Source organism: Daldinia loculata (genome assembly GCF_022478755.1).
Source record: "Daldinia loculata strain CBS 113971 unplaced genomic scaffold F4817scaffold_69, whole genome shotgun sequence".
NCBI classification, from domain to species: domain Eukaryota; kingdom Fungi; phylum Ascomycota; class Sordariomycetes; order Xylariales; family Hypoxylaceae; genus Daldinia; species Daldinia loculata.
This window is the reverse complement of record NW_026054923.1, coordinates 105,177-117,288: the sequence shown is the minus strand read 5'-3', so window position 1 is coordinate 117,288 and position 12,112 is coordinate 105,177. Positions and strand designations below refer to the sequence as shown.

General features: G+C 48.6%; 4 protein-coding genes across 4 annotated transcripts; 1 reads left to right on the top strand and 3 right to left on the bottom strand.

The window, feature by feature from the left end:
- Positions 1 to 1,082: 1,082 nt before the first annotated feature.
- On the bottom strand, positions 1,083 to 4,605 carry F4817DRAFT_258089 (transcription initiation protein). Its single transcript, XM_049299240.1, has 2 exons — positions 4,160 to 4,605; positions 1,083 to 4,071 (listed from the first exon to the last, which is right to left on the bottom strand). Exons 1-2 carry the CDS (start codon positions 4,403 to 4,405, stop codon positions 1,216 to 1,218), a joined length of 3,102 nt encoding a protein of 1,033 aa, XP_049155041.1. The 5' UTR covers positions 4,406 to 4,605; the 3' UTR covers positions 1,083 to 1,215.
- An 841-nt stretch (positions 4,606 to 5,446) lies between these two features.
- F4817DRAFT_258071 (WD40 repeat-like protein) lies at positions 5,447 to 7,987 on the bottom strand. The gene is made up of 3 exons (XM_049299239.1): positions 6,895 to 7,987; positions 6,227 to 6,824; positions 5,447 to 6,174 (listed from the first exon to the last, which is right to left on the bottom strand). The coding sequence occupies exons 1-3, from the start codon at positions 7,642 to 7,644 to the stop codon at positions 5,696 to 5,698; spliced, it is 1,827 nt and encodes a 608-aa protein (XP_049155040.1). The 5' UTR covers positions 7,645 to 7,987; the 3' UTR covers positions 5,447 to 5,695.
- Positions 7,988 to 9,270: 1,283 nt separating this feature from the next.
- On the top strand, positions 9,271 to 10,482 carry F4817DRAFT_319928 (uncharacterized protein; the record flags this gene model as incomplete). Its single annotated transcript, XM_049301121.1, has 1 exon — positions 9,271 to 10,482. The coding sequence occupies one exon, from the start codon at positions 9,271 to 9,273 to the stop codon at positions 10,480 to 10,482; it is 1,212 nt and encodes a 403-aa protein (XP_049155039.1).
- Positions 10,483 to 10,542: 60 nt separating this feature from the next.
- Positions 10,543 to 11,956, bottom strand: F4817DRAFT_361613 (oxidoreductase; the record flags this gene model as incomplete). The annotated part of the gene is made up of 4 exons (XM_049306434.1): positions 10,543 to 10,842; positions 10,914 to 11,499; positions 11,686 to 11,690; positions 11,837 to 11,956. The coding sequence occupies 4 exons, from the start codon at positions 11,954 to 11,956 to the stop codon at positions 10,543 to 10,545; spliced, it is 1,011 nt and encodes a 336-aa protein (XP_049155038.1).
- Between the last annotated feature and the right edge of the window lie 156 nt (positions 11,957 to 12,112).

Below are 12,112 nucleotides of genomic sequence, written 5' to 3'. Positions count from 1 at the left end.
ATTGGGAGCTAGAGGGACATCCCTCACGATATTTCCTATAGAATCTTATTAAAACTGTTTTATACCTTAATATTATTTATCCTTATCTAAAAGAAACTTGAATCTTAACTGAACATGAGTACTACTAGTCTTCAAATTAGTTTTATTAATAAGAGACTCACCATATCAACTCCTTCCATTATAACTACAATCTTTTGATATTATCTTGATTCTCAACTTGCCCAGAAGTGAGGCCCAAGACATACGCCCTGCGGTAGAAACTACACAACCGTCACCACCCCACCCCCTAAGCACAAGCTATGATCTTCGACTTAGTTCACAGGAACACGAGTGTAGCAAGTCCCACTCATCACACCAAAACTAGCATCATCAACAATTTATCTATTATATCGTATTCTTCACAGCCGTACCCCCTCCTCCCGACTCCACTCGCAACGATATATTACATTAGGTAGAGATCCCGATAAGACACATCGACGATCGAGATGCTTACACCTCACAAACTACAACCTATAACCCCAGCTGTGTTAAGTCACAATCAACGCCGGTGGACACTTTACTCTAGACAGCTTACATGCGTGTTACTATGCGAGCAAGAAGCGGGAAAGCAACTACATCATTGCGCACAGAGCCACGTACACACACCTAACTAGATAGGCCTACTGGCATACACACAGGTAACTCGTTTATTCAACCGTATCAATAATCGCGGGTAGACATCCCAATTGTGCACCCACGTCTACGCACTTAAGATGGGCCTATCTGAACAACCATAGTGTTGTCGAGTCCCACTGCGTTGACAAGCAAAATATAGATTGCAAAACCTCGCTCGATGAGCAGCAGTGAAAAGAAATCGGGATGAGAAGGATAGGAGTAAAGGACACAAGACACTCCCAACCCAACCGGAGCCTAGATTTACCCCCCAAGGTACCTAGTCGAATAACACTCATTCTTCACAACTGTTTACGATATCGGAACGTAGGTCGAAGATAATCTTACACCACTAGTTACACGGAATTTATTCGGATATAGCACAGAAAACCCAAGAGCATCAACTCAACATCCTGAATTGTAATCGTTAATTGGGAAAGGCTACGTTTGTCCTAATAGTACATATTTAAGGTACTGCATCTCAAAAAAAGCAAGATATGTAGCAAACTCCACACCATTCGCCGCCCCGTAGCTTTCCTTTTATAATAACCCTCCTTGAAAAATCTAGTCGTCATCGGTGTATCGGGGGCCTGCTGCGGGTGTCTCTGCATTGTAGGCGCCAGGAGTGGGCGCTCCGTAGTACCCGCTCGAGGAGGCAAAGCCGCTTGCCGCTGGTGTCGGGGCAGCAGCAGCAGGTGTGGGCGCCGAGTCAGCTCCCCATCCACCTTGCCAGCCAGCGCCGGGGGTGGGCGCATTCATAGCACCAGGTGTAGGCGCGTTGTAGGCACCAGGAGTCGGGGCATTCATAGCACCAGGCGTGGGAGCACCCAGAAGGCCAGCACCAGGGGTTGGCGCATCGTAGGCATTCGACGATCCGCTTGCACCAGGAGTGTAGCCCCAAGTATCATTTCCACTGGCTCCTGGAGTGGCCGCGGAAGCGCCGTAAGGCGTCTTAGAACCCCAGTTGTCACCGCTACCACCACCGTACGCGGGTGTCTTGGATCCGTGACTAAAGTGATCAGGTGCTGGTGTTTTAGCGCCCGAAGACCAAGCAGGCGTGCGACTACCAGAACCATAGGAAGTTCTGCTGCCATCATAAGGATTGACAGTGCGGGAACCATCAGCCCACGCTGGCGTTCGACCGCCGTCACCGCCTTTACTCCACGCAGGGGTGCGTCCGCCACTTGCTCCTGCGGACGGCGTCTTCCAGGCAGGAGTTCGTGATGAGGCTCCGCCCACAGGAGTGCGACCCCCGCTCCAATCTGAATTTCCTTGAGCAGGTCTTCCAGGAAGTCCTCCTTGACCTGGACGGCGTGTGTCGTAGTTTTTGATTTCACGCCCAGTAACACTATCACGAACCGTGATATCGCTCTTTAGAACGCTAATGACTTTACCCTTGCTATGCATTTCCACGCGAGCATGCGTATCGGTAGTATCTTTGACACGACCAAGCACGCCCTTGTAGCCACCCTTTCTAATCGTGACCGTTTGACCGATCAGCTTATCACGTCCGAATGAGGCCTTGGGTGGTGGCATATCACTCCTGCCACCATTTGAGTTCAGCTTTCTTGCAGGGTTCATAACCGTCAAGTCCGGCCCAGAACCGCCAGCGTTAACACGACCACCCTTTGCCGAAATCGTGGACACGTTGTTAACCTTGGACACGAAAATACCAGCGTTCTCTGTGGTGTCGTTCGTGTGACAAAACACGTAAGTGCGGTGGATGTGAACGATCTTGCCTTGCCGACCCATGCCACCATATTCCTTGACAACATCGTCCGGCCTGATCTCAGACCCGTTGCGGTCGGCGGCCACGGCGAGCTTTCGCTTTGGCAGCTTGTTAGCGATTTGCGAGGGCATAACCTGTCTCGTATCGCCATTCTGGTCCAATACAACTAACGTCTCTCGGTCTACTTTGACAATGCAGCCGACCGTCATAGGATCGAGTTGAACTAAGTCAAGTAGCGAGTATTGACCTAGGGATCCCTGGCCACCAATATCGCTGGCCTCTCTGAGATCTTTACTGAATACGGTAATTTCAGTAGTGGTTTGGTCGGTTAAAAGGGTGACACGATCTTCGGAAATGTTCACGACCATACCGACCTCATCGCGATACCGACTACCGCCAATGACCTTGACATGGTCACCGGTCCGGAATCGTTTGCGAAGGCCTTTCGTAGGTACCTCGATAGTCTGTCCAGCGAGATCACCTTCGGTGACTGAGATTGTAACAATGTCCGCCTGGACATTTGTAGCTTTGCCAACTACACCCTTCTGCTCGCCTTCGTATACCTCTACTACATCGCCTGGGAGATACGCGACGTTTGCGTTGCTGTCTTTAAGACTAGCGGCGAGCGATTTGAGATCGATATTTTCAACTCCGTCTTCGCCTCCGGAGGCAAATCTCGTAACCTCTTCCAGCGTTGGGTTCACATCACTAACAACTAGGTGTTGGATTTTGATGTCCTTAACCTGGAAGCCCTTTTCAAACTCATCGCCGTTATAATTCCAGGTATTGGTTTGGCTGCTATACTGAAGCGTACGGGGATGTCTCTTCCTCGCTTCGACTTCGCTGAATAGCCTCTGAGGGGGCCGCGGGCCTGCAACTGGACGTCGTCGTTTCTTATCGGCGGTCAAAGACATTGACTCATCTCGTAGTCCGTAGTCGAGTCTAGGTATGAAGCGTACTCTAGCATCAAGGCCGTTCTCTGTGATATCAAGAACCTGCGCGAGATCGCCGGCATGCTTGGCAGGTCTGCGGAGTCGTACCCAAGCACCAGGTTCCAGAGTAGGTGTCTTCTGAACCCTTAATAGATCAGGTCTCTCTTTGATGTCAACGAGAAGCATTTTGGTACGAGGGTATACGTTCATCATGTCCTCGAGTGCCATCATCACGTCGGTCTGTCGAGGGGCTTCCACGTAAATCAGGCCCTTCAAGATGGAATTAGGTCCGCCTCGTTCGAAGACACTGGTAACAGCTAACTGGTCCTTGGTATTCCAGCGTTCAGCTATCCTCTTCGTAATGGCTTGGACTACTTCGCGCTCCTTGCCTTCCTTGCATCGCACACCCCAGATACCCGGGTCGTCCACGCTTGGTAGGAGCAATCTCTGAGGAATGATTGCAGAATCGCCCATGCCCTTAGCAGTGCGGCGGTTTCCATATTTTCGTACGTAGCCTTCGGCCGCGCGCTCCAGATCTTCCTGTGTAACCGCGTCACGCTGTCGGTCGAGCTCACGATGTCGTCGGTCATCATCTAGTCGGCTTTGCTCGCCAAAATCGCCTCCTTCTTCGTGCTCGATAAATCCCTCATTCTCTTCGGCGGCCTCCTCGTCATCTTCGCCTTCATCTTCATCATCGACTTCGGCTTCGATATCGATGAACGCGTTTCGTCTGTCGCGGCGACGCTTGCGACGGTGACCCTTTAGATTGAAATTGAGTTAGATATTGGGCTTAGTAGTATAGGACGAAGAGAGCAATGGATTATAGGATGGATAAGAAATAGCTTACTTGAATCTCCTCGTCCTCTTCGTCATCTTCTTCTTCATCCTCCTCATCGTCGTCATTTCCTATGCCATCCTCGGCATCTTCATCTTCGTCTTCATCTTCATTATCACCTCCATTTCGAGGAGGCGAGGACTTTCGTGACTGCTGCTTCGGCTCGTCATCCTGCTCGTCGTCGCTAATGTCAGCAGGTGCCGGATTAAAGTCCTCTTCCTCGTCGGACTCGATATCGTGGTCGCGAGGGTCACTCATGATGCCCAATTATTAAGCGCATGTATCGACGCGTGTAAATATTTGAAAGGAGGTAGAAGTTGTGAAGAGAATGAAAGGAAATGAGAAAAAGGTGTGTAGGATGGGGTGGTTGATAGGTGATGGAGGATGAACGCGAAAGATGGTTTCTTTTACGTTCAACTGCAGCAGCCGCAACGTGCTAAATCTCTGGGATAATTCTGGAGAATGGAAGCTCAACCACGCTAATATAAATATAGCTTAGCGGGGAAACCTAAAGGGCCAATGATGAAATGTTTTTGGAAGCAAGTGATTTGGCAGCTGTCAGGTATCTAGGTACCTCACGCAGTTGTATCTGGAACGATTGGGGAATGACAACAACAACAACAATACAAAGAGAAAAGATCAGGATATGATATGATATTTATAATAAATAAATAAAAAAATATAAGATAAAGACATGCTTTGAGACGGCCCTTTTTAGAAATCTTGTGTACGTATTTATGTCCAAGCGTAACAACTTATTTGCTTTCGCCTTGAAGCTTTTAAAATGTTGTATCAGTGTATTCAAGGACGAGCGTCATCGAAGCGTCAAAATCATTCTTAATATCATAGCACTTTAGGTAATCTTGAGTCTTTCTCACATATAACTAACATAAAAAGCCACCGAGGCTAATGATAATACGTAGTACTTCTTACTCCCCATGCACCCACCAGGGTATATATCTCTAAGCACTACAAAGCATAAAACTAGAAGCACAGTAATAAACAAAACACACCTTAGTTCACCACATACTTCCTTTTTTTTAAGGTGCATGGCGTTCTTATTGTACTGAAGCGGCCGTTCCTCGCCGTATACCACCGATCACCAACCGCTGGTACTTTGCCGCCTACCGATTCATCCATCTGCGGACTCATCATGGTATTCTGCCTGCTCGCCCACTAGAATGGCTGCTAATATACAAATTAAGACTTGAGTACGATACTCCTAGACAATTAGTGTTGGACGGCACAACCTTTGCCTCTCATATCGGATACCTAATCGGCTCCCTCATTTTCATCAGACAGTCTACTCTACCCGACAATAGACTGTCTCCTGCTCAGCTATGCCCTTCGCTCACAAACTCTAAGGGCTTGTTCGTAACCAAAAACGTGTTGCAGGCCCAGATAACGCCTTGCTTCGTAAATGCATATAGCAATCTGAGGGGTAGTGCTAGCTTATAGATCATCGCTGAGCATGGCTGTTGGCATAGGGGGGTTTTGCTTTGTAGTACTCCAACTGCACTGGGTTTTCACATGCGTAAATAGAGCACTTCAGATCTTGACACCCCAGACTCCTCGTCCACCACTAACACCTAGCCAGTCGCCGACACCCTCTCCATTGTGGAGAGGAGGAGCCCAGCCAAGGTTGCCAACTTCGTAGTCGCACTGCCAGCTGGCAACCGGACTGAGGTGTTTCTCTGCCGAACCGGCGCCGTTGGAGGACGAACCGGGGGTAGGAGTACTGTTAATAAGATCCCATAGCAGAACTTGACAGTCATCGCCACCGGAAGCGAGCAGTCCTCTCCTTCCGGGAGACCATTCAACCGAGCTCAGGGATCCACCATGGCCGCGTAGTTCCAGCAACGCCTGCCCCGGCTGTCGTACATCGAGAATGCGAATAACATTGGAATCCTGGGCGAACGTAGCTAAGAGATAAGTGTCATGAGGCGAGGTTGCCAACCTCAGGAGAGGCGGTGCGTGAGACATGGTTTGCTGGGCCAGCGTCGGGCTTATCCTTCCACCATTCGCGTCTGTCATATGGTTAAAATGGTCATCTTTAAGAATATCATTCTAGTAACTTACCTCGGTCATCCTTGGCGGTTGGTTCATAGATAATAGTACTATGCTCCAAACTGCGAAGGTCAAACATTCGCACACTCCCATCTTGTCCACAGCTAACGAACACGTCCACACTATTGGCACAAAATCGAACATCGTAGACTTCCTTATCGTGAGCAATAAGTTGCGTCTTGGCTGTTAGGGACGGAATGTCCCAGATAGTGCAAGTCGTGTCGATGCTGGAGGTGATGATAAGACTGGGCGAGACGGTGTTCCAATCCAACGACGTGAGAGGCGCCGTGTGGTCTGGCGTCTTCGAATTAGATAATAGTGCCAATGGTGTAAGCTTCGTTATGGGTGCGCCCAGGTTCGGCTTAGTTATATTGTTCGAATGAGATGACTGGGCGTCGGACGGCAAGGACCATAGCCGAAGATGATCGCCAGAAGTAGCCAGGAGATCAGTAGATTGCTTCTGGGAAGATGGAGGTTCCCACAGAAGGCGCGTAACGGGGTATGAATGAGTTGCTTCTGCAACCTTGGTAAATTCCATGCTATACTTAGACGAACCGGGGGTATATATATCGGAGGGGGTAGTGGTAACCTGTGTGTCGAGTATTTGAATCTATAAACAGGGTCAGCAGTGGTCACGAATGGGTTAAGGCTAAGGCTCGAGCTATGGGTCGTCAGCATACAAAGTTATGGCCATCTTCTAGATAGCTTCCAATGGCAACCTTGCCGGCACCCCTGCCTTGGGGAGCCCATTTGCACCAGTCGAATGCATATAGCGCCCAAGGAGCCACGTAATTGCTGGTAGAGGGTTGAACATTGGCGAGCTCGTAGCCTAGGGTACCGGGCGGGCCGTCGGATAGACTTGAGTCGGCTCGAGGTCGAATGTCTGCTAGACCGAGCGGTGTGTTGGAGATGTTTCGCTGAGAACCGGGAGCGGTATATTTAGGATCTTGCGGCGACATGTACTGTGATGAGCCGGGGTTGGATCCTCCGGGGGTGGTAGGAGTGTAGGGGGAGTACGAGGTAGAAGAATTCTCGTAAGGACCGGCAGGACTAGAGCGAGAGTAGCCGTGTGCTGATAAACTCAAAGTCGGTGGCTTGGACGGCGAAGCGTACTCGCTCGGAGAGTGTTGTATGGCACCGGACATGGTGGGTAGGGTAGGTGCGGTATTGGCACTCAGAGCGGGGGGACGAACGGGGCCTAGTCCTCCAGGTTGAAGGACGTTGGGCACACCCGAAGTTTGGTACTGAGGATTGACGGGTTGCGATGCGGGTTGGTCGAGCTGGATGTGCGGAGCGGAGGCGGTAGTATAGTCCCGCGGAGAGATTTGGCCGCTGTGGCTCATAGCAGAAGAGATATGGAGTTCATCATGCTGAGAGCCATATGTATTAGTTCGTCTCGGGGCGGCTCCGTACTGGCTTGCCTGGTTCATGTTGGATGCGCTAGCAGCCGCGACAGAGCTGCGAGATGCTGGTTGGATCGAACGGCTATTGGCCGGTGTTGCGGCCAAAGGATGCAAGTACGAGCAAAAACCGCAGGAGGGGGCGGAAGTAAGGAGGTGGTCGCTCGACCTGTCGACGCTCACGCCGATATTATTTAATGGCTATTGATTGCTAATATTTTCAAATATTAGATGTCGCAAGTAGAGTGTAGAAAAGTCGATAGCAGTCAAAAGCCGGGACACGCCCCTGCTCAAAAATAGATTCGCGACGTCGGGCGGGACGATTCTCGGTTGGGCTCTTGCGATTACCACTTAGTGAACAACAGGGTATGTATCGAAATGTACCGCGGGTGGTGGTGCTGGTCGCAATTGGAGTTGTCGCCGCAGTTGATGAGGGAGGTAGATAATGAGATAATGAGGAAGAGAACTATTCAATCAGTCCTTGTCGCGTCGTGCTAAAATGATTGCGTATGCGCCTTGCGCCTATGTCTTTTGACACTGGCGGCCGGAGTTGTTTTTGTAGTTACTTAAGTTAGGTAATTTTATACGATTGGAATTGATCTCCAAATGAAGGGTGTTAAACGATACCGTCTAACGAGTGTGGAGATGGTTGGGCAGGATGCGATGCCTTGGTAAGATTTCGTCTTTAGTTACTGAGTATTGCCGCAAGGTTCCCCTCACCAGCGCTTGTTTCCTAGGTCATTGTGTACTTGGGTACTTTAAGGTACATGTATAGGTACATGCCACTAGGTTAGCGATTTCCTTGTTGAAGTTCGCGGCTTTTACATTATGCCAGGTACATACCTAACGTAAGGTACAAGATAAGGTACTTCTCTCCTTACATACACTAAAGCCGTAGGTACATATTAGAATTGTATCTTAATCCAGACATTCAAGCAAGGCATAGATTATCTATTCCTGTTAATATTCGGCAGTGAATGAGCTAAACTCGACTTTGGACTTAGAGTTAAATAGTAATCCGAGACATGGACATACATGCCCAACACCTGATATCGGAAAACATCCCACATTGACAGCTGCCAGTAAAGTACCAATGTACCCAAGTACATAAGGTATAAGCTTTAGTAGCGCGCAGGTGCTTCAATTCGGCTTCTCCATCAAACAGCTACCTACATGTATAATGTATCCACTGATTTACGGCATGAGCAACACACATGCATATATCTCACCCATACATCTACATCTACCTACCTTTTACCTAGGTTATCTTATTAATCAGAAGCGCTTATAGAACAAAGCCTTGATCCTTCAACACAATAGTCTACCTATTCTAGGTATGGTATTACATTTGCGTTTATAATACAGCTCAACAATTATTCTCTTACTCTTTCAACTTTATTCTCTTGATCTAACTAACTACCAATTCTTAACCGCAATTCTTAACCATAACCATAAGGAATTAGCTCAAGGCTTCTTGCTTACCATCACGCCACTCAGACAAACCGCTATTGACATCAAGAAAGCTTATTCTAGTCGGCAAATTCTTTTATATATTCATCACAATATCCAACTCCTTAGATTTACTCTCAAGAACTTATTGAAATCAGCAACTCAAGTCACATACTCGTCTTTATGACACAAATAAATAGCATCATCATGGCAGATCTCCCGTCGCTCTTACTGCTACCCCCACCTCCGCATCCTCCATCCCGGCTTGCTCTTAACGCCGCGTATGAGCCCCCGCTTAAGGCCGCTCTCTCAAGATTGAAATCCGAGAAAGGCGGAAAAGATGGAGCGGTCTTGATCATTGCTCTGGCATCGCCAATTCTTACAGGCAAATTTGCACGACACAAATCGCTTTCTTGGCCTTACGCCCAGTCTATTCTAGCTGATCTATACAGCATCATATCCGTTATTTGTGCTGAACTTTCTATCCCAACCGATCTTCATGCCGGTCCTGGATCCGTAGACGCCCGGGTCGTTCTAATCGATCATGATACATCTAAACCAATCCCAGCTGATTTAAAGACAGCCATAAAACCGAATAATACAGCAATAGTCGATCTTGCAACTTTCACCGCAGCTTATCATCCTTGGAGATACATATTCCATACAAATAACGAGCCAGGCTATCAATTACTCTCAACGTACCTCAAGCTTCTTGAGGGCATTCAGACCTTAAAGCAGTCCCAGCTAGTTGTTGTGGATGGTGGGCTTGCTGTATCACTTGGACCACCGGTTCCTTCGGAGTCATCCCCCCAGACTAGCCCTCATTCGGTCGTATGTTTAGGAGGAACCTTTGATCACTTACACCCTGGGCACAAACTGCTCTTGACTGCTGCCGTATTATTGCTAAAAGTGCCTGAGGATGGCACGTCGACCCCATGCAAATTCGTCATTGGCATCACCGGCGATGAATTACTCAAGCGGAAGAAGTATGCGGAATATGTGCAATCTTGGGACGAACGTGCTATGAATACGATGGAATTTTTGTCTTCCATACTAGAGCTATCCAAGAACGGCTGGAAAGGAGGTCAGACTCTACAAGCGTCCAAGGAAAATGATGAACTCGTTGCTCGATTCCGGAACGACACTATCGAAGTTCGCTGCGTGGTCATCCAAGATGCTTTTGGTCCTACCATCACAACTGAAAATATGGATGCTCTCGTAGTTTCGGGAGAGACGAGAAGCGGGGGAAGTGCGGTAAATGAAAAACGAAAAGAACTCGGCTGGCGAGAGCTAGAAATATTTGAAGTCGACGTCCTCGATGCTGAGGGGATCGTGCATAAGTCGGCGGACACGCAAAGCTTTGCCACGAAGATAAGCAGCACAGCTATACGAAAGCTCAAGGCCGAGTCTCATACTTAATGTAAAGCTCTGGCTCTCACCTAGAGTGTACAGACTTGAGAGTGTAATCGACCACAGCTATTACATGAAGAGCGTCTGTCCTCCGTCCATCAGCAGATCTGAACCGTTGAAATAGCTCCCAGCACGACTTGCGAGCATCACAACAGCCCCGGTTAGTTCATCGGGCTGGCCCATTCTTCCCAATGGATTTCGACTAAGCCACATCTTTCTCGCTTCGTCTAGGCCATCCCCTTCATTTAATATGGTGTCCATATATCCCGGGGAAATACTGTTTACTCTAATTCCGTACCTTGCCCACTCTGCAGCCAATGACTTCACCATAGCTACAACTCCAGCTTTTGAGACGTTATAAGATACTTGCTGTAATAATAAGAGTCGGTTCGGGTGATAAAATATGGCTTGGAGGGGGCATGGAACATGATATTACATACCGGCTGAGGAAAGTTGACTCTATGTGCTGACATACTCGCTATAAACGTCATACTCCCTCCGATTTCGTGTTCTATCATAGTCCGAGCGACCGCACGAGCAACAAGGAATCCGCCAATTGTGTTGACATTGATTACTCTATTCCAGTCCTTCGCCGACCAATCCAGAGCGTGTCCACAGGCAACCATTCCAGCAAAGCTCACCAAGGTACTGATGCTCCCGAATAGCTTGATCGTCTCTCCCACAGCTGCATCTACTCCGTCTTCATCCGTCACATCAACTTCCAGGAACTGAATCTTGGCACCCGGGAATTCGGAGCTGAGCAAATCGACCTTGGCTTGTGCTTCCGTCGGGTTCATGTCGAAGATCATGAGCCCTTCTACGCCATGCTCGAGAAGAGCGCGACTCGCTGCAAACCCCAAGTCGCCGGCTCCGCCAGTAACGATGGCGTTTCCGGTTACACGGAATCTTTCCTGGGCCCGGGACGCCGCCGGGATTTGAGATAGAGACGGAGGAGGGGCCGTTAGGGAACGCGGGGAACCGTCACCCAGCAATATCTGGGGGAGGGTTCTTGCTCTCAAGTCGGATCTCTCGGTTGTCACCTTGGCATATAAATCTGATGGCAATAATATAGGCAATGATATAGACACAAGGGAGCTTATTACAAGTGTATAAATGGTTTATGTATCCGGTCATCACTATTCTAGTTACGTCAGAGATTGCGGGGTCGGCTCTGCATGCATTGCAGCTCGGCGTGCCAGCTCATAGACTTACAAAGGCTTTACCACTAATAGACTGAGGGTATCTTGAATCCATAAAAGGATCGCCCATTACCGGCTAGAAATATATGTGAAGATGGTTAAAGAATAGCGCTACCCCCCTCCCAGAGCCCGCTTAGTCACTTACCTCTACCTAAGTTTCTCACCTCGGTTAGGTATATGGATGTGAGATCAATGATGTTCGATAATCGTGCCTCAGAAAGGCACCCGCGGCATAGTAGCCATTGACGGTCCGCTGGAGAGTACATTTCCTCATCTAACAGCATAATTACTACGGGAATGCTATTATGTACCTGGTGTCTACTTTGTCAAATATCGTATCAAGTTCCGGTGTCAACATAAGAAAATATCTACTCATATGAGAGGCCTCATCTCTGCCAGAGGTTATATTAGTTTGATGTAGCATTTCCTTCTCTTGTATA

Excerpts from the sequence above, each read along its gene's own strand:
- F4817DRAFT_258089 (XM_049299240.1), bottom strand. The coding sequence starts at position 4,405 with ATGAGTGACCCTCGCGACCACGATATCGAGTCCGACGAGGAAGAGGAC. Across the intron at positions 4,072-4,159 it reads AAGAGGACGAGGAGATTCAA|GGTCACCGTCGCAAGCGTCG; the intron begins GTAAGCTATTTC and ends TTCAATCTAAAG.
- F4817DRAFT_258071 (XM_049299239.1), bottom strand. The coding sequence starts at position 7,644 with ATGAACCAGGCAAGCCAGTACGGAGCCGCCCCGAGACGAACTAATACA. Across the intron at positions 6,825-6,894 it reads TAGAAGATGGCCATAACTTT|ATTCAAATACTCGACACACA; the intron begins GTATGCTGACGA and ends CCCTGTTTATAG. Across the intron at positions 6,175-6,226 it reads AACCGCCAAGGATGACCGAG|ACGCGAATGGTGGAAGGATA; the intron begins GTAAGTTACTAG and ends ACCATATGACAG.